This window comes from Lathamus discolor, chromosome 1 (genome assembly GCF_037157495.1).
Source record: "Lathamus discolor isolate bLatDis1 chromosome 1, bLatDis1.hap1, whole genome shotgun sequence".
Classification (NCBI taxonomy): domain Eukaryota; kingdom Metazoa; phylum Chordata; class Aves; order Psittaciformes; family Psittacidae; genus Lathamus; species Lathamus discolor.
The window spans coordinates 51,728,086-51,752,128 of NC_088884.1; the positions used below are offsets into that span (position 1 = coordinate 51,728,086).

General features: G+C 37.8%; 1 protein-coding gene across 4 annotated transcripts; it reads left to right on the forward strand.

Annotated features, from left to right (window-relative positions):
• The first annotated feature begins 291 nt into the window (after window positions 1-291).
• NEDD1 (NEDD1 gamma-tubulin ring complex targeting factor) lies at window positions 292-23,171 on the forward strand. 4 transcript variants are annotated; one of them, XM_065670929.1, is made up of 15 exons: window positions 292-442; window positions 1,541-1,684; window positions 3,575-3,669; window positions 5,131-5,247; window positions 6,686-6,826; window positions 12,094-12,323; window positions 13,302-13,503; window positions 15,116-15,299; window positions 18,171-18,293; window positions 18,481-18,528; window positions 18,982-19,205; window positions 20,219-20,381; window positions 20,680-20,836; window positions 21,697-21,763; window positions 22,448-23,171. In XM_065670929.1, the coding sequence occupies exons 2-15, from the start codon at window positions 1,549-1,551 to the stop codon at window positions 22,550-22,552; spliced, it is 1,992 nt and encodes a 663-aa protein (XP_065527001.1). In that variant the 5' UTR covers window positions 292-442; window positions 1,541-1,548; the 3' UTR covers window positions 22,553-23,171. The 4 variants fall into 4 exon arrangements, with proteins under 4 accessions (XP_065527001.1, XP_065526978.1, XP_065526967.1 ...); XM_065670906.1 differs by having other exon boundaries at window positions 361-442; window positions 18,982-19,163; XM_065670895.1 differs by lacking the exon at window positions 292-442 and adding an exon at window positions 721-815.
• Window positions 23,172-24,043: the final 872 nt, after the last annotated feature.

Sequence of the window (24,043 nt, forward strand, 5' to 3'; positions counted from 1 at the left end):
GGCTCAGGCCGTGCCTCCGGCAGGCCCGCTCAACAAAGCCAGGCCCTCGCCGGGTCCTTGCCCGGGCGCGCCCGTGCACTGCCTCAGAGCCTGGCGGTGCCTCTTGGCCCCAGGGCCCATCCCGACAGGCGAGACAGGCGGGCTCCCGGCTGCTGCTTTTCCCCTTCCGGCCACCGTAGCCGCCGGGGGACGCGAAGGCGCGCAGGGGCTCTTGGGTCGGGCTGTGAAGTTGGATCCGGCGCGGAAAGTCGGGCGTGAGGGAGGGCGCTCATTGGCCGCGAGTGATACGGACCCCGTAGGGAACTGGGAGCGAGAGGGCCTGAGCCAATCGGGGTCGCAGGCGCCTGGTGCCGGGCCCGATCCCTACATCTGGGAAGGCGCCGGGCTGTGCCGTGCCGTGCCGGGCCAGGGTGCGGGCTGGGCTTGGTGTGCGCCCTGCCAGGTGGGCAGCAGTGGCGGGGGATGATGGGCGAGCGCGGAACGGAGGGAGGCCCGCCGTGGGGCCCGCCTGGGCAGGAGCAGGGCCAGGGCCAGGGCCGGGGCCGGGTGGTGTCGGCGCGGAGCGGTTGTCCCGCGGCCTGCGGGACTGAAAGTGCTGAGCGCGGAGAGACGGCTCATGCGAGCCTGGAGGAGCAGCCTGGGAGCGGAGCGGGGCGTAGCTCCGCGGGCTGATGTCTTGAGCAACGGCCGAGCGCGGGCGGTTGTGGGTGCTTGAGTTACCTCGCTAACGTTGTCAGTGCTGTGTGCCATTCTCGGCAGTGAGGATTAGTGGCCTAAAGCTATGTAGAAACGTCCCTGGAACTTTTGGCTGAAAGGTAGTAAGGCTCTCAAGTGAAGGAGAGTCTTTGCTCTTGTTTGTTGCTAGTTTAAAATTACTCAGAGTAAGAAGCTGAACATAAACTTCACAGACCTGGAATCTGCTAACTTGGCTTCTTAACTTAAAATGGTGTCAGTCTAAACAAGTAGTCGTACGTTGTTGGTGATCTTTTTGTTTTATAGCGCTGTGTAAGCTGCGTTGAAATGTGATTGTTGGGCTCGTATTCTACTGTTAAAAGTTTCGTTTAAAGGATTCTCGAATGCCTCCACAGTGTGAGGCGAACGCCGAAGTGAGTCGTTTAGGTCCAAACTTCCAGCCTTCCCCTGCAACAGTCGGTTTGATTCTAGCTTGTGTATCTCCATCTACTGGTGGAAAACGAGGCTTTGAACTACTCACGGCTTCGTGCCTGGCAGCTGTAAACTGTGGAGACAGCATCATTCGAGTCTCTTGGTGATGCCCCGGAGGGAATGGCTTTTCCTTTGTGAAGAGGAAAGCAGACTTGTAAGAATTCAAGTAACAAGAGTGTGCAGTGTCTGCTGCTTTCAGCAGTATACTCAGATGAATTGTAGTAATAATGTAACTCCAAATAAATGCTCGTGTTACCAAGAAAATAGTATTAGATGGTATAGATTAAAATATTTTTTACTTCTGAAGTTGCTTGTTGCGTATTTTACTTTATATACGTATGCATTTACATTTTTTAATTTATTTTTGCAAAACCAGGTGCAGCCATGCAAGAAAGTGTACGTTTTGCTTCATCAGGAGATGACATTAAAATTTGGGATTCCTTATCTCTAACTGTGGTGGAGCAGTTCAATCCACATACCCCCACACATCCAGTCAGCTCGCTGTGTTGGGCCAGCAATAGTATCCTTTACAGTTTGAACTGTAGTTTTGTGGATGTTCTGTAAAATCTCAGTAGTTTATTTATTTATTACATATGTTAAAGTGTCTGTGAATCACAGCCTTGATGCAGTTTTGAAGTCTTGTGCGAAAAGATTTGTGTATATTGTCAAGAAAATTTTGCGGCTATCTGTGTTGAAACGATTTACAAAATCAACTCATGCTGGTAAATGCTTCTGAGGAAGTTTCTCTTCCTTTAGGAGGCTAACACTTTTTTAATGATTATGATATGCTTGAATTGCCTACCAACTGTAAATCTTACTCATTTGTTTCTTCAGTAGTTGATTACAATATTCACTTTCTACTCAGTGCTTAATTTACTGGCAAGGTTGAACAAACAACTGCTAGTGTAGTAAAATTCTATTCATAGTGTAGAGAGGAAAATTGTAGTGAAAGATGTTGTTTGTTCTTGAACAGCTTCTCATTGATTCTGATAGGCTTTGATAGCATATACTTACCATTTACTCTGTAGGCACTGGTTTTCTTTGTGCTGTTTGTAGCATTTACAGAGGAAGCCCAAACGTGTTGGATATGAAGGAAAACATTCATAGGATGGTGGTGATTTATGCATGAGAATGGATCTGGTCCATTCAGACCTTTCACCTCAGTCTTGGAGGCCTATTACAGGAGGATGAGAGGTGCCAGGTGAATATATGAGTAATGCAAATGGTGTACTGTCAGCTGAACAGCTTGTATGGCTGTCATGGGAAAAGGTGGTGATGTCCGATCTTGATGTAAAAGGAAGACAGGATGCTGGCACATAACAGTTAAGTCCTGCAAGTTATGAATATCTATCCTCTAAGTCGCAAGTAAGTGGATGGATGAGGAAAAAATTAGAACAATCAGAGCTCAAATGAATGTTTTGGCGATGGAGCTTGCAGAGAAATTGAAGCATAGAGGCAATGCATTTATATATATATATATATACACTTATATGTGTTTAATAAATTTTAGCTATAGACAGTCTGTCTTGTTATGCTTTTTTCTGTTTAGTCTCCTCTTCATCCCCTAAAACTGAAACAATGAAGTTTCTTACTCCGTATGCTTTTGAATGTTTGTTAATTGTTAGGGGTAAAGCACTGATTTTGGTTCTGTATGATTCTGTAAGCTGAAACGGTGCCTTAAAATGTTGAAAGCAATAGGAAGCACTAATCTGCTTGCCAGTTCTTTGGTGTTAAATCCAGCCAGTTAACCTGTATGTTCTTAAATAAGCAAATCTAAAATCACTATGGGCATTGGCCTGGAGACATACAGGGAGCAGGTCTAAATGATTACTCAATTTGTTTGGTGTGGGTTCAGGGGCAGATTCCATGCTCTGCAGTTGAAGGCTTTTCTTACTACTTTGAGGTGCTTGGTATCATAAAAGGTTCTTTTGGGGGTTTTGTTTTTCTTCCCTCAGTACAGAGGGAGACAAATTAACAAACATCCATTGTAGTTTAGAAACTATATGGTTTGTCACAAACAGGACTGTTCCTTAAATCCATACTCTGTTAGACATTCCTTTGGACTGTAGTGATAAATGGGGCTCTTACTTCGGGGTGGTAGGGAAACAAAAATGTAGGCTGGTTAAGCTGTCTTAGTGGTAAAGAGCTCTTAAATAATGTGTGTCAAATATTTCTCTTCTCTCTGACAGAAATTGCGCTGCCTTATACTGGGAAGTAAAGGCTGTAGTTAATGCAAGAGCTTCTTAATGAAAGCTTGGAAAATAGCCTTATGTTTCTATTTCTAGGTCCCTTCAAGGTACAGTACCTTAGACTGTTTAGCCAATCTGTCTTCTGTTTAGTAAGGGAAACTTGCTGTTGCTTATATTAATCACCAGTATAACACAATTATGGTCCTTAACTTGTGACTAAGATAGATACCTGGCCACTGCTTCTGCTGCTGGTGATAAAATAGTTGTTTCAAGCTGTAAAAGCAAACTTGTTCCACTCTTTGAAATAGCTGAAGGAGTAAGTATGAGTTGTGGTTCCCTGTTGTTTTCTTTTCCCCACTCTACCTTTTGTTTGTATTGCATCTGTTCTGCCTATTGGGATGAATTTAATTTTAGTATTGTTAGAGTTATGACACATGTAAAAACATCTCCTTGTGTACAGGCAAATACATATGAATGGGGGAGAATAACGGTTCTGCAATAGCATGTGGTGCTTGTATAGCTTTATGCTATGGGAATTGGCATTTTGAGCTCCAGTGTGATAGTGCAAGGCAGCCAGTGGTCCAAACTTGATCTAGGTGATCTAGTGACTAGATCTACTATTAGATCTACTACAAACTTGATGTAGGTGACTGCAGAGCTCAAGTTTGAACTGCATGTTCCAGCTTGAATTGTCAGTATTAACGCATGCCTGTGAATTGTACATTGAAAAACATGAGTCAATATGAAGGTTGTTCTAAGGGCGTATGTGTGCCATCTTTTGGAAATACATGAAATTCTGTTAAGGTGTTTTTTTTTTTTTTCCCTGTTAAATGGAAATGTGGCACTAAAAATTCTTCAGAAAGCTGGACTCAGTTTTAGGAGAGTATCTTGACTGGTTACTTGATTGATTTGCTAGTGCTCTAAACCATTCTAATTATTCCTTTGGATAGCTATTCTAATGCTAATTTGGACTGGAAACTTTCTGAGAAGGTGTTCAAACCTGGCCTTAAGGTTGCTGAAGCATAGGCTTTCAAAAGTGGAGTGTTTGTCCTGGAGATTTCGCTAAATCTGATCTGTTACTAATGGAATCATTTCAGTTTTTCCACGTCAATAATTAAATGGGCTTGTGTTTTCTTCGTTCAAATCTCAGGAACTTAAAAGTGAATTTTCAACATGATAGAACTGCATAATAATTTGTCCTCTATCTAGGTCTATCATTAAGATTGACATTTTTTCCAAAAGCTGGTACTTCAGCTATTTTAAAAATAATCACTTTATCAAATTATGAGGTTTGCTGCTATAATATTCTTTGTAATGTTTAGGGAATGTGAAGTCCATGACTTAGACAACTTTCTGATTTTCTTTTAAGGAGGCGATTTTTTTTCTTAGTGTTTTTTTTTTTTTTTTTAACTTAGCATTTTCTTTTTGAAGACTCTGTATTGGAATAGAAGTCTTATGATTGCATTTTAGGGGGCTGTAATTTAAAGGGAAAATGCATATTGATGGAAAAGGTGCGAAAAAATTGAACAGGAAAGTAGGAGTTTCTTAATTAATTTATTTAGATCTTAAAGTATATTAAACTTATGTTCAAACTGGACTGTATTTTAAATGCTTTTTGATGGGAAATGGCTGTAGTGTACCAATAGCGCTGTTGGTCAGTGGGACTATTTGTGTTAATGAAGAAGAAAACACAAATCACTGTGCTTTTAAATAGGCTTCATAAGTCCCTTAAGTATCTTTAACATACTTTTTTCTTTTTCCCCCCCTTCTCTATCAGGCAAACCAGACATGTGTAAGCTTAAATACTAGTTCTTCATATATTGTAAGTGGAGGCCTTGATAACACAGTTAATATCTGGGATCTGAAATCCAGAAAGGTTTATCGTAGCCTTAAGGTAAGTTTGGCTGAGGAAGCACTGTAGCTTTCATAACTTCAGGTTTTGCTGCCAGCTGTAAAAAATACGCTTTCTCTAAGTCATGTATCTGGAGAATCAAGTTCATAGATGGGAGCAAGCACACATTAAATGTCTTGTTCAATTTTGTGTTCTTAGAGAATCATAGAATGGTTTGGGTTGGGAGGGACCTTAAAGATCATCTAATTCCAAGCCCCCTGCCAAAGACAGGGACACCTTCTACTAGACCAGGTTGCTGTAAGCCCCGTCCAACCTGGCCTTGAACACTGCCAAGGAATGGATAGCCACAGCTTCTCTGGGCAACCTGTTTCAGTGCCTCACCACTCTCACAATAAAGAATTTGTTCCTTATATCTAACCTACATCTCTCCTGCTTAAGTTCTTTACGTGCTGTAAATACTAAGTTTAATTTAACAAGCATTCTTAACTTGATGTCTACAGAGCACAATTCTATAATAATGTATGTTTAACTTTTAAGAATCGTCTTTTTATTTTTGGAATTTTGTATTGATATTCTCTGATGAGGATCTTTTCCAAGGGCAGCATTTCAGGTAATTGCTGTTTCTGGTATATCAACCCAGACAACACTTTTGTATTGGTAGAATACAGTAGTAGAACTAATGTTATGCAAAACTGGGACATGGTTGTCATCTTCTAACTGATCCAGTATGAATTCTTTAAAACCTTGTTATGATGCACAAAACTTAGGATGGTCTAGTATATTTCCGTGATGCCTTCAGTAGATGATTTGCTCTCCCTGTTTATAGAGGCTATAATACTTTGGCTTTGATTTTGTTTTTTTTTTTTTATTTTTATTTTTTCCCTGGACTTTTAAAGTTACAGTTTGAAACAGAACTACTGACTAGCTAATACAGTACTTTAAATATCTCCTCCTTTTGGGGCTAAAAGTACCTGATTGTCTTCCCCAGTATATTCAGTAAACACCGTGTCATCATTGCAAATGACTATATTGAAAAGCTTTTTGGTAAATATATGTGTTAATACTAAAAAGTGATGGAAGGGAAAGCTGGCTGTAGTACACCAGATTAACAGAAAATTTATTCAGATATCACTGGTTTCTGGAAGACTTTACTTTTATAATAACATTAATGACGTGTCATAGATATCTCTGTGGTTGTCCTACTGAAGTATCATATATAATTACAGCATCATCTTTACTAATTTATTAAAACAATCTTCTGAAAACAAGCAGTGGTTAAAATGTAATGGTTGATTGTCAGTATGTTCTGCTGCGGTTTCCTGGGATATTCCATAATAACTCTTAATCTTTTTAAATGTTACAGGTTATCAGAAAAAAAAACCATCAAGCTTGAAGTTCTTCTGCAAAAGCACAGATTAGGAAGAAATACGGTTATCCTGAATGTCTTTAACCATCTCCTTCTAACCTTGCTCCCCCACAGGATCATAAAGATGAAGTCACATGTATTACATATAATGGGAATGATAGCTACATTGCCTCTGGATCTTTGAGTGGTGAAATTATCCTACACAGTGTTACCACCAATTTATCAAGTACTCCCTTTGGTTATGGTAGCCGTCAGGTAGGCTATCTGTATTTAGCTCTTTTCAGGTACAAAGCCTTAATTCACAGTGTTTAGAAATTGAAAGTATGTATCAAGAGCTTTTCAGTTTTGTTAATCTGTTTCCTTTTAATTTTCAAAAGTGCACTTACGGAAAGGAAAAACCAGACCATTGTGTGTATTCTAGTCTTCAGTTATAGTCAACATTGAAATGCAAATTTCTCAAGTATCTTTACTTATATATAGGTTATAGCAAGTTTTACTTTGTAGGCTCTGGTTCCTCAAGAAGAAACTTCTACATATGTTAGAACTGAATGAAAAACAGTTGGCTTTACAAAGCAAAGCAGGATTTCAGTGCATGACTTAATATATGTTGTTGCGAAGAACAGAGACATAGCTTGGGTTCCGACTTACCCAAAGTAATAAGATTTACAGCTGAACAAAGACATCTGTATAGTAAGGATGAATATAAGCCTGCATTTGGAAATAATAAATTCATTTAATTTGGAATCAAAATTGCACAGATGCTGAAAGAGAAAAGCAATGAGATTTTATGTTACCTACTTAGGTGTTTAGGTAAGATTTTGGATAAGTAATTTGAAGGAAAACTGTACAAAAGATAAACACAGAGCATGTGTACTACTTAAGGGCTTTGGTAGGGTTTTACACTGCAGTTTCTTTCTGCAGGCTCAAAAGATACTGGAGAATTATTGGATGTCAGTAGGGGAATTCCCTTGATGTAAGAGCACCTGCGGTAGTAAATGAGCTGTATTGTCCCATCAGAAGTTCCAGTGTGTGTTCTTAGTCTGAATGTTGTCTTAGGCACAGCCAAATGCTTATGTTCTAGGCATTCATTTTTTTTTTTTTTTTTTTTTTATTTTTATTACCAAGTCATTTTTACAGTGGTAGGAGCTGCCTAGGGGATGCAGAAACATTGCTTTGGTCCTAAACCTGACCTTTAATGTCTCAGGGAATACTGAAGTTTTGACTTACTCATTTTCTGTTACTGCAACAGCTTTTTCGGTCCTCAATTACAGATAGAGTGTGAAGTTAAATTTCTCTCCTGTCTAGCATGAACAGCATTAACTCAGTGAAAAATCTCTTACAACTTTATAGCATCATGGGAATTGTGGTATACTTTCTGTTGAAAAATCTCAGTTAAATTCAAACTCTCTCTGCTCTTAGGTGCTGCAGTGTCTGATCCATCACCAGTCTCATTGAAGCAAAATTGTACTTCATACTTGGTTTGATCTTAAAAATCCATCTGTATAGTCAGTTCATTTTTCTGATTGGATTGTTACGATCTTATGAAATATGTGAAGAGGAGGCAGGAGCTACAGGGAAATCCATGGTGGGATTACATGGCTGAGATGAGTATCCAGAGCAGGGACTATGCTGCTAGTTAATTGGAAAATTAAGAAACTCTTATGAGGATGATTTACATCAACCTGTTTGATATATTTGACTCTTTCCACCAAAAAGTGATTAGGAGTAAGTGATGCAATGAATAGCTATTTTGGTAGATGAGATCAAGAGGCCTACTGCAAAGCTGAGTGACCTTTAAGATGGATAAAGATATTTGAAGTTTTAAATCAAAGTAATTGCAAGCACAGAGCCACTGTTCACTTCTGACAGGGTCTATAACATTTTCTAAAGGGGGGCAGTTCTTTGATTGCAGTCTTAATTTAAAATGGAATTGAGCTGTAATTCCGTAATGAGATGACTACTTGGATGTCCCAGTTTATCAGCTTATTTTATATCCTAAAAATTATCTTTCTTCTTATGTGCAAAAATAGCTTTATTTTTTGTTTGGGGGTTTAATTGGTACTTTTAAAGAATTTCAGGGTTAACTGTGCACTGAAGCAAGTATCTGGAGACTAGTGTAATTCCATTAGATTTAAAAAGCCTTTACTTGATTTATAGTTCAGGGGCCCAGTTTTCTAAGAGTAATCTTGAATAGATACACAGTGTATTGTCCTGTTTGATCCTGGCACTAGCGTCTGGCTTAGTAAGGGTCACCTCTCCCTAGTAACTTTTATTTACAATTCGGGAATGTGAGGTCAAACTGACCTTACAAAATTTAGCTTGTCTGTGTTTGTTTCACCATGATGGGATGTAGTTTCCTTGCCAGTTAATTTCTGATACTGGGTAGACTCTAAAAGTAGTAGAGTAGCCCGAGGTTGCAGTGCTTTCTGTCCCTTTAAACAATTTTCTTTTCATATGAGCATTTGCCTATATTCTCTTAACTGATTTTGATTTAGAAACATCTTTGTGCTTTATTAAAGTTGAGTTCTTGCACAGAGTTGTTTGCAAATCCCATAATTTGTCTTTGCTGTTGGCATTTATTTAGACTCCCAGATTCTTATCTGCTTGCTGTTGTGAGGATGAATTAAGGTTTGTTTCAAAACATGTTTGCTCAAGTCTTCACTGCCTGGTGGTATTCTCCTAGCAACAGGATTTAGTTCAGTTGTTTGAACAGCTGGCTAATTTGTAAAGAAGTGTGATGAGTTTTGGTCACTCCGTACAGTGAAAATAGCTTTAAAAGCTGAAGACTATCAACTGTATTTACATCTGCTTTCTCACTTACAAGGCTCAGTAAGGTATAAAGGAGATTAAGAAACTATACTATCTTTAAATAAGGTAATTAATGATGCTAGACCACTTGGTTTAGCTTTGGGTTTTTTGCTTGTTTCCCAGTGGTGAGAAAGTTCTTCTCAGCAATGGGCCAACTATTTTCTGAAGTGCACTGTTCCTTGTTTGGCTGTTTTATTGTGAAGCTTAAAGATAAAACTTCAAATTAATTGATTTGCGTTTGGGAGATGAAATGTTTTGGCTTTATCTTGTCAAGCAGCCTTTCAGAGATGAGGTTCTTTCATGCCGCCTTTCAGCTGTCAGGGCAAGAGTTTGAAACTTCAACATGTAGCATAGTCAGGGATACGTTTGACTGTCTCATAAAAGTGTACTCGAATTTAAGCACCTCTGTTCCATGGGTCTCATCTAGAAATTGCATTGTTGCAAGTGAAGTTTGTTGCTAACCTAATTCAGTGAAAGTGAAGAGTGAATAGGAGCTTCCTCACATATCCTTCATCGGCAACCTGAAATTGAACTTTTAAGCTGTTCTGAGGAAACACCATGATTTCAATGGGAAGTGGGGAATAGAGGTAATATGGGGAAGGATGTATATGAAAGAGAATGGAGAACTTGCCTTGGGCCTGTGAGATTAAAAGGGAAAATGAGAAAAGGAAATGGGAGACTTGGCTGGACAGTAAGGGAGGCTTGAGGAAAGCTGGAGAAAGTAATCTTGGTGGGCAGGAGGACGGAGGAGTGAGAAAATGGAACATGAACAAATGCCAGAGGCAGTAAGGAAGGTATTTGGAGGTGAAGAATTGAGAGAACTGTGAGGGACAGGCATGTTTGTCATGTAAATCATCTACGTAATTGAAGCTGTTATTCCTGAGTCACTCAGTATTTACTTTTTTAATGTAAACAAACTGGAAATGCTAGTAAAAATGTCTCCATGGTCAGTGGAGGACCATATTGATTATAAATAGTCATCTTCCGTCTTATTTGAATACGCAGTTGAGGGTGCTGCTTTGTGGAGCAAATAGGCTTCCAGTGAGACATGCAATACAACTGCTATGTTGGAGGCATATGAGCCAACACATCTCCATTAAAATGAAGTTAAAGAGAGAAATAGGATAAAATCCAGTACAATGCATTGTGGTGTGGTCTATACTGGAATAATATAATAGTTTTCTGAGAGCATTTTCAGACAAAGAAAATGTAACATCTCTCATCCAGCTGGACTTGAGTAGAGCCTTGTTTCAGTGTCTTGTGAGAAGAAGAGGATGTAGGTTAGAAAAGGATCAAGGAGGGGTAAGAAATAGGCTGTAGGAAAGAAGACGTTATGTAATATTGAAAGAAAATATTTGTTCAGGTTAGCAGCAGCTAATCTTGTTTAATGTTTTCAGCAATGGTTATGACAGAAGAGTAGAGCTCTGATGAGACACAGTTGGAACATATTGTCCGTAAGAGAGGATTGTGTCAGTGTCCATAAAGGACTGAAATAATATACATGGGAACAACTATCACAGTATAAAAATTGAGACATCACCATTGAGGCTTTTCTTATTAGACTAGGATTTGAAAAGTCCCAAGAGAAAGAAGGGCTCGGGCTGCTTGATCATAAAATGGCAATAAGCAACCTGAGCAAACTGAATCACAACAAAGAAAATGCAATCTAGGGTATGTTGGGATACGTATTTACAGTATAAAACGGAGGAAGTATTACTGCCTTTGCTAAGGCAATAGCAAAATGTTTTGAGGATCATATAAGATTTTGGTTGCCCATATGCAAGAAAGATACAAACTGTGAGAGCTTCAAAGAGACTGATGGTACTGAAAAACAGTCTTTGGAGGCTATGTATTTGATATTGCATATAGTGGAATAAAGCCTGAAAGAAAGTGAGGTGTCGATGTTTATTAAAACAGGAAAAAGCAGCACTGGGGAGTTTGGAAGCAATTTAAGTATAAGGGCATTATTGGCACAGGAGTGAATTGGTGCAAATGGGTCATAAATAAAATTAATCTGGAGATTAAGTATTGTAAGGTAGTATTAGAGCAGTGAGTTTCTGAAACATCCTCTGAACCAATATGGTATAAACAAAATGCTTGCCTGCTTCTGAAAGGCAAGTTAAGGTCCTGAATTACATGGTTCTAGGATAGCAAGGCTGCATGTGATAAAACATGCAAAAGTGTTCTTCTGCAGGATCTACATGTGTAACTCTGGAGTCTGTCTTATCTAATTGGCTTATATCAAGTACTTTAAATCAGTGGAAGGGAATTAGTTTAAAAAGTTTAACATTCTTGGCAGGAGACTAATCAGTAAAATAATGTAGCTTTCCACTTCTCTAATTTTAGATGTGGTGTGGGTTATTTTGTAGTGTGTGTGATGGCATGATATTTGATAAAAAATCAAGAAACTTTTCTAGAAGTTTGTAGTTTTGGGTTTTTTTAACCTTGCCATTTGTTTTGTTGATCAGCTCGAATGGTACCCCATACTGGTACAAGGGCAAAAAAAGTATCTGCCCCTCTATCAGCAAAAGCGGCATAGTAATGAAAAATGATTTTTTTAAAAACACATGTTGTTTTTTCAGAGTGGCCAGCCATTCTAAACTACTTTAACTTAATGTAACATCTGTATTTCTAATGTGTTTGTGTGTTCAGAAAATAATCTAGTATGGTGTTAATAGTGTTACTACACTTCACTTTTTATGTCTGTTTTACAGCCTGTTCGACACTTGAAATATTCATCCTTTAAGAAATCCTTGCTGGGCAGTGTTTCTGACAGTGGAAATGTAACTCTATGGGATGTAAATAGCCAGAACCCATATCATAATTTTGAAAATGCTCATAAAGCACCAGCTTCAGAAATCTGCTTTTCTCCAGTCAATAAGCTGCTGCTTGTAACTGTAGGTTTGGATAAAAGAATTATTCTCTATGACACTTCAAGTAAAAAGTGAGTATTTTAAAGACCTTTTGATTTTGGAAGGATCCTTATTTGATTTTTGTGAAATGAAAAGGTGTGCCTAACTATAAAGTGAAACATTTAGTTCAGACCATATTCAGAATGGTTGAAGTGGTTGGCATACTACTGGAGAACCTGTGCCATAGTCCATTTTGCTTTTTTATTTAAAAACCAGACAACCCCCCCAAATAAACAACTAAAAAATCCCAAGGCATGTGGCAACTAATTGAGGTGCTGCATACAAGTGACCACTCTGCAGAGCTTGTGTGGGGGCTTTTCTTGTTGATTCAGAGCAATTAGCTTCTGTAAGGGGCAGTACAGCTTGTGAGGACCTTCATGCCCTTGAGCTTAGCTCATCTGTTTTTCTGCTTCAAGATAGAAGACACAACTGTGGTGCACAGAGCTGCTGAGATAGCAATCCTTAAATATTATATAGAATGGTTTGGTTTGGAAGGGACCTTAAAGATCATCTAGTTCCACCCCCCTGTCATGAGCAAGGACACCTTCAACTAGACAAGGTTGCTGAAAAGCCCTGTCCAGTCTGTTCTTGAACACATCCAGGGATGGGGCAGCCACTTTCCTGGGCAACCTGTTCCAATGTCTCACCAGTCTCACGGTGAATAATTATTCCCTTAAATATGGTATTTATAGATAATAAATAGAGTATTGGTTTGAAAAGAAGGAAGCATGGGGCATAGGTGATGGGACTATGTAATAAGAGGGTAGGACAAGGGGCTTCATGGTTCTGGTGTGAGCTGTGCTTTCGTTCCAGCTGTTAAGCAGGAATGTGTAGTATAAGCCTAATCCAGTGTTCTGTAAGGTATTTCCCTGAATTTACTCGGCACTAGAGAAATGGAACTACTGACCCGTAGCTGAATTATGAACACTTTTATTTTTAAATACTCTGTTTTGAAGTCTAGCTTTTGAACACTAAAAGCTTCTTTATCCTGTCCTTTCTCCTATTTGAAGGTTACTGACAACAATAGTAGCTGATTTTCCTCTGACAACAGTAGACTTCATGCCTGATGGTACTACTTTGGCTATAGGATGTTCCCGGGGAAAAATCTGCCAGTATGACTTAAGACAACTGACATCACCAGTGAAAACAGTTGTTGCTCACAAAGGCTGTGTGAAATGCATACGTCTTCAGTTCAGTAGCACTTTTTCCAAGGTAAAAACCTTTCCTTTTTATTGGTCAATATGTAGATTAATGAAAGTTTAGCATAAGTTTAAAAGAAAATGTTAGCATTCCATTTCTAAGCATTAATGATGCCAACCAAAGTGGTTCACACGAGCGCAGAAATTGTAAACTGCTTGGTCTTCAGTGCCATTTTAAGTTTTTTTTAATTTGGAATTCCCCCCCAACTCTGTTCATTGAGTGAAACTTTAGTCTTGAATTTGCTGGTGTGATTATGCTGCCACTGCAGATTGGTTTGTGGCACCTTATACTCATTCGTAGGCAGGATAGTAGAAAGGTCTACAGTGGCCCTTCCACTTAAGAAGAAGACACACAGCTCCCTGTCTTCAGGTATTTTGCATGGTCTTATATATGCTCTTTTGCAGGTATAAATACGTAGTAAAGTTCATTAAATAATAGAGAAGGCTTAAGAGGTTCCTCCAAGACTTAATTAGGCTCTGCTGTAGCCGGAAATCCCACTGCCCATTCAGTGGAGATAGGGAGAACCTTTGAAGGGGGTTCTTTACTTCTCTTCTAGCACACTTACTGCTAGTGGTTGACTGTTTGTCCTGGGTTCAGCCGTAACAGTTACTTTTCTTCTTAGTAGCTGATGCAGTGCTGTGTTTTCAACTTCAGTTTGAGAACAATGCTGATAACACACAGATGTTTTTAGTTGTTGCTCAGTAATGCTTACCATAATCAAGGACTTTTCAGTCTCATGCTCTGCCAGCAAGGAGGGGCACAGGTAGCTGGGAGGAAGCAGAGAGATCCAAACTAGCCAAAGGGGTATTCTATACCATAGCACGTCATGCCTAGTATATAAACTGGGGGGAGTTACCCAGAAGGCCCAGATCGCTGCTCAAGTAGGGCTGGGTATCGGTCAGCGGGTGGTGAGCAATTGTGTTGTGCATAACTTGCTTATTGTTTGTTGTGGTTTTTTTTTTCCCCTCTTAGTTTTATATTCTCTCCCATTGTTATTTCCCTTATCATTATTATTATTATTGCTGGTGGTAGTAGTAGTTTTGTATTATACCTTAGTTACTGGTATCAACCCATGAGATTTACATTCTTTTGATTCTCTTCCCCATCTTGTTGGGAGCAGTGGGAGGAGAAGGAGGGGGGTGAGCAAGTGGCTCCATGGTCTTGAGTTACCAGCTGGGTTTAAACCACAACACTATTCCTTTGCAATTTAGAGCCCTTAATAATGTAATCTGTTTAGTTGGGTTTTTTTTTTTGGGTTTTTTGTTTTTTTTTTTTTGTTAGTTTGTTGTGGTTTTTGTTTACCTCTTATCCCTAAACCTAGGATCAAAATTGGCTCATGCCAGGACACTGCATTGTTACCTTAAGTTCTGTTGCTATTATTTTGCAGGTCCACACAGTATTCAAATAATACAGATCTTTCCCATGTTCTTCGAAATGACATTAAGATACCTTTTTAAATATTTGTAAAGGCATATCTCCTAGGCAACCTTTGCAACTTGAACTGAGGGTTGGGTTTGGTTTTTTTTAGTATTTCAAAGGAGAAATACTCGCTTACATTTTTGCTTTTAGCTGAAGGAATAATAACTTCTCTTTGTTCTCTTTGTTTCTCTATTTTTTTTTTCAGTCTAACCTTACGAGTTCTTCAAATAAACCTGTATCCAAAAAAGTAGAAGTCAAAGCTGGTAGTAATCTTGGAGGAGTTCAAAATACTGGTATAAAAAACGCTGCCTCTCAGGTGTCAGCAACAGTTTCATCTGTGACACTGCCAAAAGAGAATAAGGGAGGAGAGGTTCTTCAGGAGAAAACAGGTAGTGTCCTCTTCCTGCTCTTGCAATAATATTAGGCATAATGTAGAAGGTGAAAGGAGTATTTTGTACCTTGACCATTACAGTATACAAATTTCATTGAGGGAAGGGCATTTGTTTGAAGGAACTGCATGTGCATGCATGTGCACCTGCACCTTCTTTTCTCTCTCCTGCTGGGTTAGACAGACTATGAGACTGTGGGAAGTGAAGTGTGAGCTACTTCAAGCGTTAGGCCTGTGAAGTCTAAAACTCTGGACTTGAAGTAAAAGTATGTATTTAAAGGAGAAAACTATGGTAATATTGTGGAGCTCTTTTGCATTCTGACTTCCTGTAGAATTTGTTTACATACATGATGTATTTTTGATGTACTTTTTTGTATGGAATGCAGAGCTAATGAATTGTAATTCTATTAATAAGCAGGAGTAACAGGCCTTATCTAAAAAAGTCAACCAAACAAAGCACAGGGAAAAAGAAACCTAGTATAAAAATCCAAGTGAGAACTGAACTGTATTTTTGTGTGAGGCATGACTCCAATATCACATGGTAGGAAAGATGTTAAATATAGTTGCAAGTATGATTAGTTGTATAACTGTACTTGCTACTTATGCTTCTGAAATTAACAAGTTCTTTACAAGAATTCTGAGCATTATTCTAAATTTCTGCCGCTGTGTGAAATGTATTCTTAAAATTTTATTGAATTCAGGAGTTCTGAATTCAATTCTGGTCATATCAGTTACACTGTTAGTTTGATTATTGGAAAAAGGAAATCTTCAAACTTAATGCGACAACACTTTTTCCCTCTGCTTTTTGAATAAGGAGAAATACATTTAGCAACAGTAACTAGGCAATAAGCCACTGCAGTCTGTAGAGACTTGTATTAATGACTTCCCTTGGGTATGCAGTGAAGTACGAAGTGAAGTAGAATGTTTTCTATGTGTACAAGAAGTGTTACTAATCAACATTACTGAATGGTGTGTAAAATTTGATTTCTGTTAAAATATATGTTCTATTATCTGTCTTTGAAGATGTAATAGCTGTTTCCCCTTAGCAGGACCATGAGTAATATATAAATATTTCAAGAAAATAAAGGCTCATCAAGTAAAGCAGATATTTTTCATTGAATTGAGTGTTCAATAGAAGTAAAGACCTCTATGTACTTCAGAAGATGGACTCTTTATACTGAAAAATGGTAACGGATGAGGGATCACAAACTGTATTTGTTCTGTGGAAGCTCTTCTATACCCTGATGATGGCCTTTAACTTTGGAGAAATACGGGGCATTCGGTTAAGCAATTTGACAACATATTTAAAACAAAAAACAACTCTTCAGACAGCTGTAAAATATCTGTGATAAAAAGCCCCAGACTATTTATAAGTACAAAAGTATAAATGAAGTCAGAATGTGATGATAAGTTTGGATGTACTTGGAGTTGGCTTCCAATAAACTTCTATTTAACAGCCGACCTCTGGTTTAGGCACTTACTACGTTTAGATTTACTGGGTAATAATATATAAAAGACATTTTGCCCTATTTTATATTATGCTTTTTCCATGTAGATCCTCTGTAGATGTTGGCACAGGTTGATACTACACTTAAACTAGAAGTTTAACTCCCTATTTAACTTACACTAGCAAGTGCAGTCCTACAACACAACTGACATATATGAAGGTGTGGAAAATGTGACATATTAATGCATTAAAAATGAAAACTTAAACCTGATTCAGGTTCCAGTTTATGTGAATACTTGGACATGCATAATTGTAGTCATCCACAAAGTCACATTTTGATCACTGGAAAAAGTAGTATGGAGAAGAAGTATACATACACCTATACTACTTCTCTATGTATATAGAAAGGTTTTATGAACAATGGTTTGTTATTTTATTAAAGAAGGCACAAAATAAAGCTTTTGTATGTACAGGTGATTTATTTACAGGACATTTATGTATTGCGTAGCACAAATGCTTTTTGCCCAGTTCTTATCTTATACAAGCAAAATCTAGGCACTTTTTGATTAAGCAGTTTGGTGATGGCAGCATAGCTGCTTGCTTACAGTCTTGATCTGGTTGTCAAATATACTAAATTGTGAAAGTTATTTAGATGGTTATCTTAGCGGTTCAGTTCACTTCTCCATGTATTCTTCATGTAAAAACTGTAGTCTGAATAATTATTGAGCTTTTTTTTGGACCTCAGATATGCTTCCATTCTTCAGATGACTGTCCCTTCCACCATGCATAGAAAAGATAACTTCTTATTCCTTTCCTGACTGAGTCAGGAATGGGGCTTGAGGGTGGATGGTGAAAGGTCTAGGAACAGGTTTCTTTTGTCTACAACTGTAACCTCACTCCAATTTGCTAGTGTTAGATATAAGCAGAGAATATCGAATCATCAGGTAAACTTTAAAATACATGTGTCACAGAATTCCCCTTTAGAATGCTTAATGGCCCCAGTGAAGCAAATTTCTTGTAGAATTAAATTTAAATTTTGGTAATTTGATTGTGGTTACCTTCTTAGCAGAAGGTGCATTCGCCAATTTTCATTTCACCGGATAGTCCATAGATGTGCTGCATCCAGCATGTAGATTTATCTGAAAATGAGCACATTACTCAGTTTGGCAACTCTCCCTCTTAAAGAGGACAGGACTGTGAGTATCTTATTTCTGTTAATAAGTATCGTAACCTTTAGTTTTGTTAATCTTTGTTCCCAGCCCAAATGAGGAAGTAAAAGTTGACCCTCTAACTGGAATCTGTAGAAGGTTCTAATGTGCTTTCTTTACTTACCAGGCATTGTAATTGCTGTGAGATTGTTTAGAGATAACTTAGGTTATTTTTGGCAAATATCAATTACTAACTGACCATTATTGTCCTTTTAAGGCTTTCCGCATAGTTGCAGCTTGGATGTGATTCCATCTAAAGAAACAGATCATGGGAAAAGTGCTGGCAATATTAATGTCAGTCGAAGTAGTTTAGGAGATGTGTTTTCTCCAGTCAGAGATGGTGAGTTGTTAATACTGAAATTTGTAAAGCATCATTCATCTACACATGACATTTTGACGTTGTGTGTTACTGGCCACTGTACCTATTTGGTATTTTGATTTGTCTTTGATTATGAGCTCAATGCAATGATGTGAATATTGGTGTGGCTTCGTTTAATAAACAACTTGTGTGTTCTGATATTTTGTAGATACTATTGCAAACAAAGTGAATGAAGATCCTCAAGGAAAAGGAGATGGTAAATACACTTTCAGTACATTTTTCTTCGACAGTGATAGGCCTTTGAAGGCCTATGCTAGTTCTTACATGCTAATTTTGTTCTACCATTGAAAATAAGCAAACAGTGAAAGCAGACAATGAAAAAACTGAACTTTTCTGTAAATTGTCTGACACAGTGAAGTGCTAAGACACAGTACGTTAACAGGAAATTAAGAGTACAATCCTAAAGTGATTCTGGTTTTCCTTTATGCAATTTATAGTGATATATAGAGGCTTCTCTTGGTTTATTGCGTTCATACAGATAGTGACAGCATAAGTTGGATTTAAGGATTTAGTTTCTGTGGGGCGCATTTTGGGTGATTTTATTGTTTTTTTTTTTTGTGGGTATGCAGGTGTTTTAAATGTGGGATTGATTTACCTGTGTGTTTGTTTTTTTTCACCTGTGTGTTTCACCATTCCTTCTTCATTTTAGGTGTGGATTTTCAGTCCTACATTTTGGGTGTGGATTTTCTCCCACATCTCACCACTGCCTTTCCGGTGAAAAGAAACCCTGTGGGCAGTAGTGCACAAGGAATATGGTCCAGCCCATTGCATGCACTTGTAGGGTCTACAATTAAAGAAGAAGAAGAACATGCAGAGGCAGACACAAAGAAAGTAAGTCTTGGAAAACAAGAATCTAAAGAACTCTTAAAGCAGGTATGCTATTTTAATGCCTATATGTGATCTTTTTAGAAACTTCACAGAATACTATGACTTGAAGGAAAATTCTGTAATAGTGTCCCATCTAATCTTGTTTTGTGACTCTGTTCACACTAGTGACAGATCTGTAAAATGTTGTGCAGTTTGAGTGTGTTGGCCTTCAGCAGTGGAAGATAAATGTATGCTTCTCTTAAATAAGCTCGGGTTACAAGAGCTTATATGAACAAAACTGGGCTAGCCTGAAGAATATTTTTATTTTTCTAGAAAATTATAGAATCATAGAATGATTTGGTTGGCAGGGGCCTTAAAGCTCATCTAGTTCTAACCCTCTGCCACAGGCAGGGACACCTTCTACTAGAGCAGATTGCTCAAAGCCCCATCCAGCCTGGCCCTGAACACTGCCAGGGATGGGGCAGGCACAGCTTCTCTGGGCAACCTGTTCTAGTGTCCCACCACTCTCATAGTGAAGAATTTTTTCCTTATATCTAATCTAAATCTACCCTCTTCCAGTTTAAAGCCATTTCCCCTTGTAAAAAGTCCCCCTCTAGATTTCTTATAAACCAAGAAGGTCTTGTAGGTCAAGAATGACCACTAGTTGGTTACACCAGTATGATTGTTATTTATTAGGTCAATTCCACCCTCTTTTTTCCCTATCTGCATCTAAGATATCTTTGATACACTTTTGCAGAGACCCTACCTTCTTTTGTATCAACTTTGAGAAGTCTGAGTTGGCTAGGAATGATGCTTATAGTATCTCCACAGAATGTTTGATACGCAAATTAAGAGGCCCCTGCCTTTTGTGCCCTTTTCTGTCTGAGTGCACTTGAGGCAATTTTGAATATTTTAGCAATCCATTTTTAAGATGTCTTGCTAGAAAATGAAAAGCATGTATTTGTGAGGAAGTTCTTAAAAACGTTTGCAAGTGCATTTCTGAAAACAAAGTCTTCCAGTGCAATTAGGTAACTGTAATAAGTAGAGGTAGTATTTTTTATTGTTGCTCTTATTTTTAGGGTCAGCTTTCACAATCGAGTTCATCAAGTGCAGAATCTGTAACTTTAAGTCCTCCACCATCATTCACTGCTGTAAAGACTCCTGATACAAATGAGAGACTGGCGAAGAATACTCAGGCCCAACCTGCGTATGATCTACCATTAAATGGTACTACCTCAACAAGTAAGTTGATCATTTTGATTGTAAACTGATACGAAACCTGATAAAATGGCCTTAACGTGAAAACAGAACATCTGATGTTGCTGCTTCTTTAAATCCAGTTAGACCTCCTGGAATATCTGCTGTTGCCTCTGAAAAGACTCAGTCTAAATCTGTTTTCCTTTTTTTTACTAAGTAATATTTGAGATAAAATACTGACAAGCCTCAAGACAAATAAAAAATCTTGTACTCCATGACACTGATTTTTTTTTTTTTTTGTTTGTTTGTTTTAAACATTATTTATTTATGTTTAATTGTAAAGATCCAAAGATAACATCACCGGTTGCTGCTGGAATTGCAAGTTCATTGTCAGAAAAAATAGTAGAAAATATTGGGAGTAGCAGACCAAACGCACCTCTGACATCATTCCAAATAAACTTCATTCAGAATATGATACAAGAAACAATGGATGACCTCAGGTACTGGTATTCATGCAGGATATTTTTGTTTTCAGTGGCATGCTTTCTTTGTAACATATTTGAGCGTCTGCTGTAAGAAATTTCTACTTGCGTTAGAAAATAAAACCATTAATAGCCCTAATATCAGAAGTCTAGCTTTGTTGACTGATTAAACTGTTGTCTCTGAAGGCAGTTAATGCATGGCTTTGCTAACATGTTTTCAGAATGAGTGTCTGGATAATTTTGGGGTGGTAAATTTATCTGCATAACAAGGTCCTTACTGCCTTCATGAAACCTCGTGCTGATTTCTTTCCCTCCCCACTCATACCTGGTCCCAGCAGGAGAAATTTCTATTAAATTTGACACTGTGAAGAGTTCGATCTAGGCAGATGACTTGTATTGGCTATGATTGTTGTTAGCTTGGCATGTATAAAGTAGAATACTGTGTGTATTTTTACTGGTGAAGTTTTACATTTAACAGTGCCTGTGCGGTTAGTGATGGTGTCAGATTACTTGGTGTTTGTAGATACCTAACTAACATTCCAGTTGTCATGAAAGAAGTTAAGTCAAATGGATTTAGTTAAGTCAACATGGATTTAGAGTGGAGTTTGAAGCAGGTGGAGCCATTGAGGGAGTTGTATCTAGGGGATCATTGGCTAACACATGTTTTAAGGTGAAGTATGTTGACTGAGATGATGGAGGGGAAAAGGATTGCAGTCTTGATGACAAAAAGCAATGCAAAACTAGCTTAGTAGGTCTGTGTGCTATGGCTGTTCTGTGTCTGCCAACAGAAAATACATTGAATACTTTTAAATATCTTCAAATAAGAATATAGCATAGTAAAAATCCTCTGGGTTGACCTTTTGCAATTCTTTCCCCAGAGAAGCATGCCATCGAGATATTGTGAATTTGCAAGTGGAGATGATCAAGCAATTCCATGTGCAGTTGGTATGTATAAACAGCATGATGGGAAATACATTCAGTTTTCATTTTAGTAATACCAAGACATGCCAACTTCTCAAAACTGAAAATCAGTTTTGCTTATTACAAACAAGAAAGGGAGGATTGGATGTGAAGGAGGGAGAAACTGTGAACTGGAATCTGTTAAGCTGTTTTATGCTTGATAAATAAAGGGAGCATATGCATTGGGTAGTTACCATGAATTCCACATTTCAGGAGTTATAAAAAGACAAAAAGGAGACAAATTCAGCTGTCATTTTGAAAGGACTAAGGGCTGGAGTAAGGAAGAGGGATAGAATTCAAATAGAAAGCTTACTTATAGGTACTGCATTGCATACTGAACTATGTTCTTTAGCTTCACCTTTTTATGAATCTTTGTTCTTTTGATCTGCATTACAAAGTCCTTGTCTGGGTACTGAACATTTTAATGGAATCTCTATTAGTAGATTCTCATCCAGAAGTGCAAAATATCCTTTGATAAAATATTCACTAATATATAAATGATCAAAATACTATATGTCAGTATATAAAAAAAAAATCTTACTTTTCCTAGCAAAATTTTTAAAGAACAGTGCTATCTACATTATTTAATTTTCAAAAGGGATATAAAAATGGGTAGGGTAAAACTGGAATAATTATAGCAACTGATTGGGGCTTTTTTCTTTTCTCTAGAATGAAATGCATGCTTTACTTGAAAGATATTCTGTAAATGAAAGCTTAGTAGCTGAAATTGAGAGACTACGAGAGGAAAACAGAAGACTGAGGACTCATTTCTGAAAGATTTACACTGCTAATTTTATTAGCATGAACTCACTACAGGTGGTGTGTTGCTTATGACAGATCATCCATCATCACTGAAGTATTGTATGAAGGCCTACTATTCTTTTGAACATGAGTCTTTTTTTCTAAATAAATGGTGCAAGATACTACATGTAATTATAATTATAAAAATTGTAACTGATAAACACTGTAAAAAGAATGCTTGCATACTCATGCTAACCACCTTGAAATACAGCCTTCTAACAGAAAAACTAAAAGGATAAGTACATTATCAGAGTTCTAGCAATACATAAAGTGCCTTTTTACAAACAAAATCAAACCAGGACGGATGCCTTTTCTGTAAGAATTTTTGGCTATACCTACTTTTCTAGCTGCTGCTTTATTTTACTGATGTCAGAAACAATCACTGTAGCTTGCCTTTCAGATACTTTTCTTGGAGAAAAAGGGGAGAGAAAGCTCATCCTCTGCCTGATACGGAGCCTTGTTTGTAAGGAGCTGGAAAGTACAATATTTGGTTAACTTCATGCAGCTGGCAACTTTTATCCTGAGTAAAACTAACGCTTGAAAATATTCCCAGATTCAGTGCTATGATCTTATTATATTCGTATGACTGAAATTTGTGCATGTCTCCTGTAAACTTTATTGTTGCAGATACGGCTTTCACTACACACTGAGATTTTTGTTACAGCTTTAGCAATGAAACTAGAATTCTTTTTATTTACATTTATTTGTCATAGCTTGTCCAATCTGACTGCAGCTTTAGACTTCCACATGTAAGTACACTCAGACATTAATAATATACCATTGTGTAGATGCAGTCTTTCAGTTTCTGACTTGAGCATCTTTTGGGCCATCTCCTGCTTCCTTTTTATTCATAGTGGACAACACAATATTGAGCAGTTGTGTTGCAGTTTTGCCTCTTGTCGGTTTAGCATAATTGTAGCCTTCTTGTGATAGCTGCATACCAAATCTAACCAGTATCTCAGTTGTATGATTAACATAACAAACCTTAAGGAGAAGTCATTACTTCAGTAGCGTAATGGTATCATACTTGTGTGTAAACAGTTCTGAAATGAAGCTCAGTATGAAGTTCTGAATTTGCTGAAGTTCATGGGAGGTTTTGCTTGGCCTTTTTTTGTGCCAAGAGATTAACTTAAAACTTCAATTTTAAATTAATTTTAAAAATTAAATGTTAATTTTAAATTATATTAAAAACTTCTCTGAGCGACTCCTACAAGAGCTTCTTGCTATTTAAATTGTTGAGGCTTCTGAGTTTTCACAATACTTTGTTTTCTTTTCACACAATCATAACTCAGAACCAGGAAAGTCTGAGAAAATGGTGAGTTAGTTACAACATCTACTGCTTCAGTCCATGGTGGCACTCTTCTACTAAATGAGAAAGCCATAACATATAGTGTAACTTATTTTTATATGTTGTAAAACTTAAAAACCCCAAACCTTACGTATACCTTTCCTCTATTTTTAACT

What these genes read in the sequence shown, in the direction of transcription:
- NEDD1 (XM_065670929.1), top strand. Translation starts at nt 1,549, where the DNA reads ATGCAAGAAAGTGTACGTTTTGCTTCATCAGGAGATGACATTAAAATT. An exon ending in GGTTCTTCAGGAGAAAACAG is followed by an intron (nt 15,300 to 18,170) that starts GTAGTGTCCTCT and finishes TGTCCTTTTAAG; the next exon opens with GCTTTCCGCATAGTTGCAGC. An exon ending in GAAACAATGGATGACCTCAG is followed by an intron (nt 20,837 to 21,696) that starts GTACTGGTATTC and finishes TTCTTTCCCCAG; the next exon opens with AGAAGCATGCCATCGAGATA.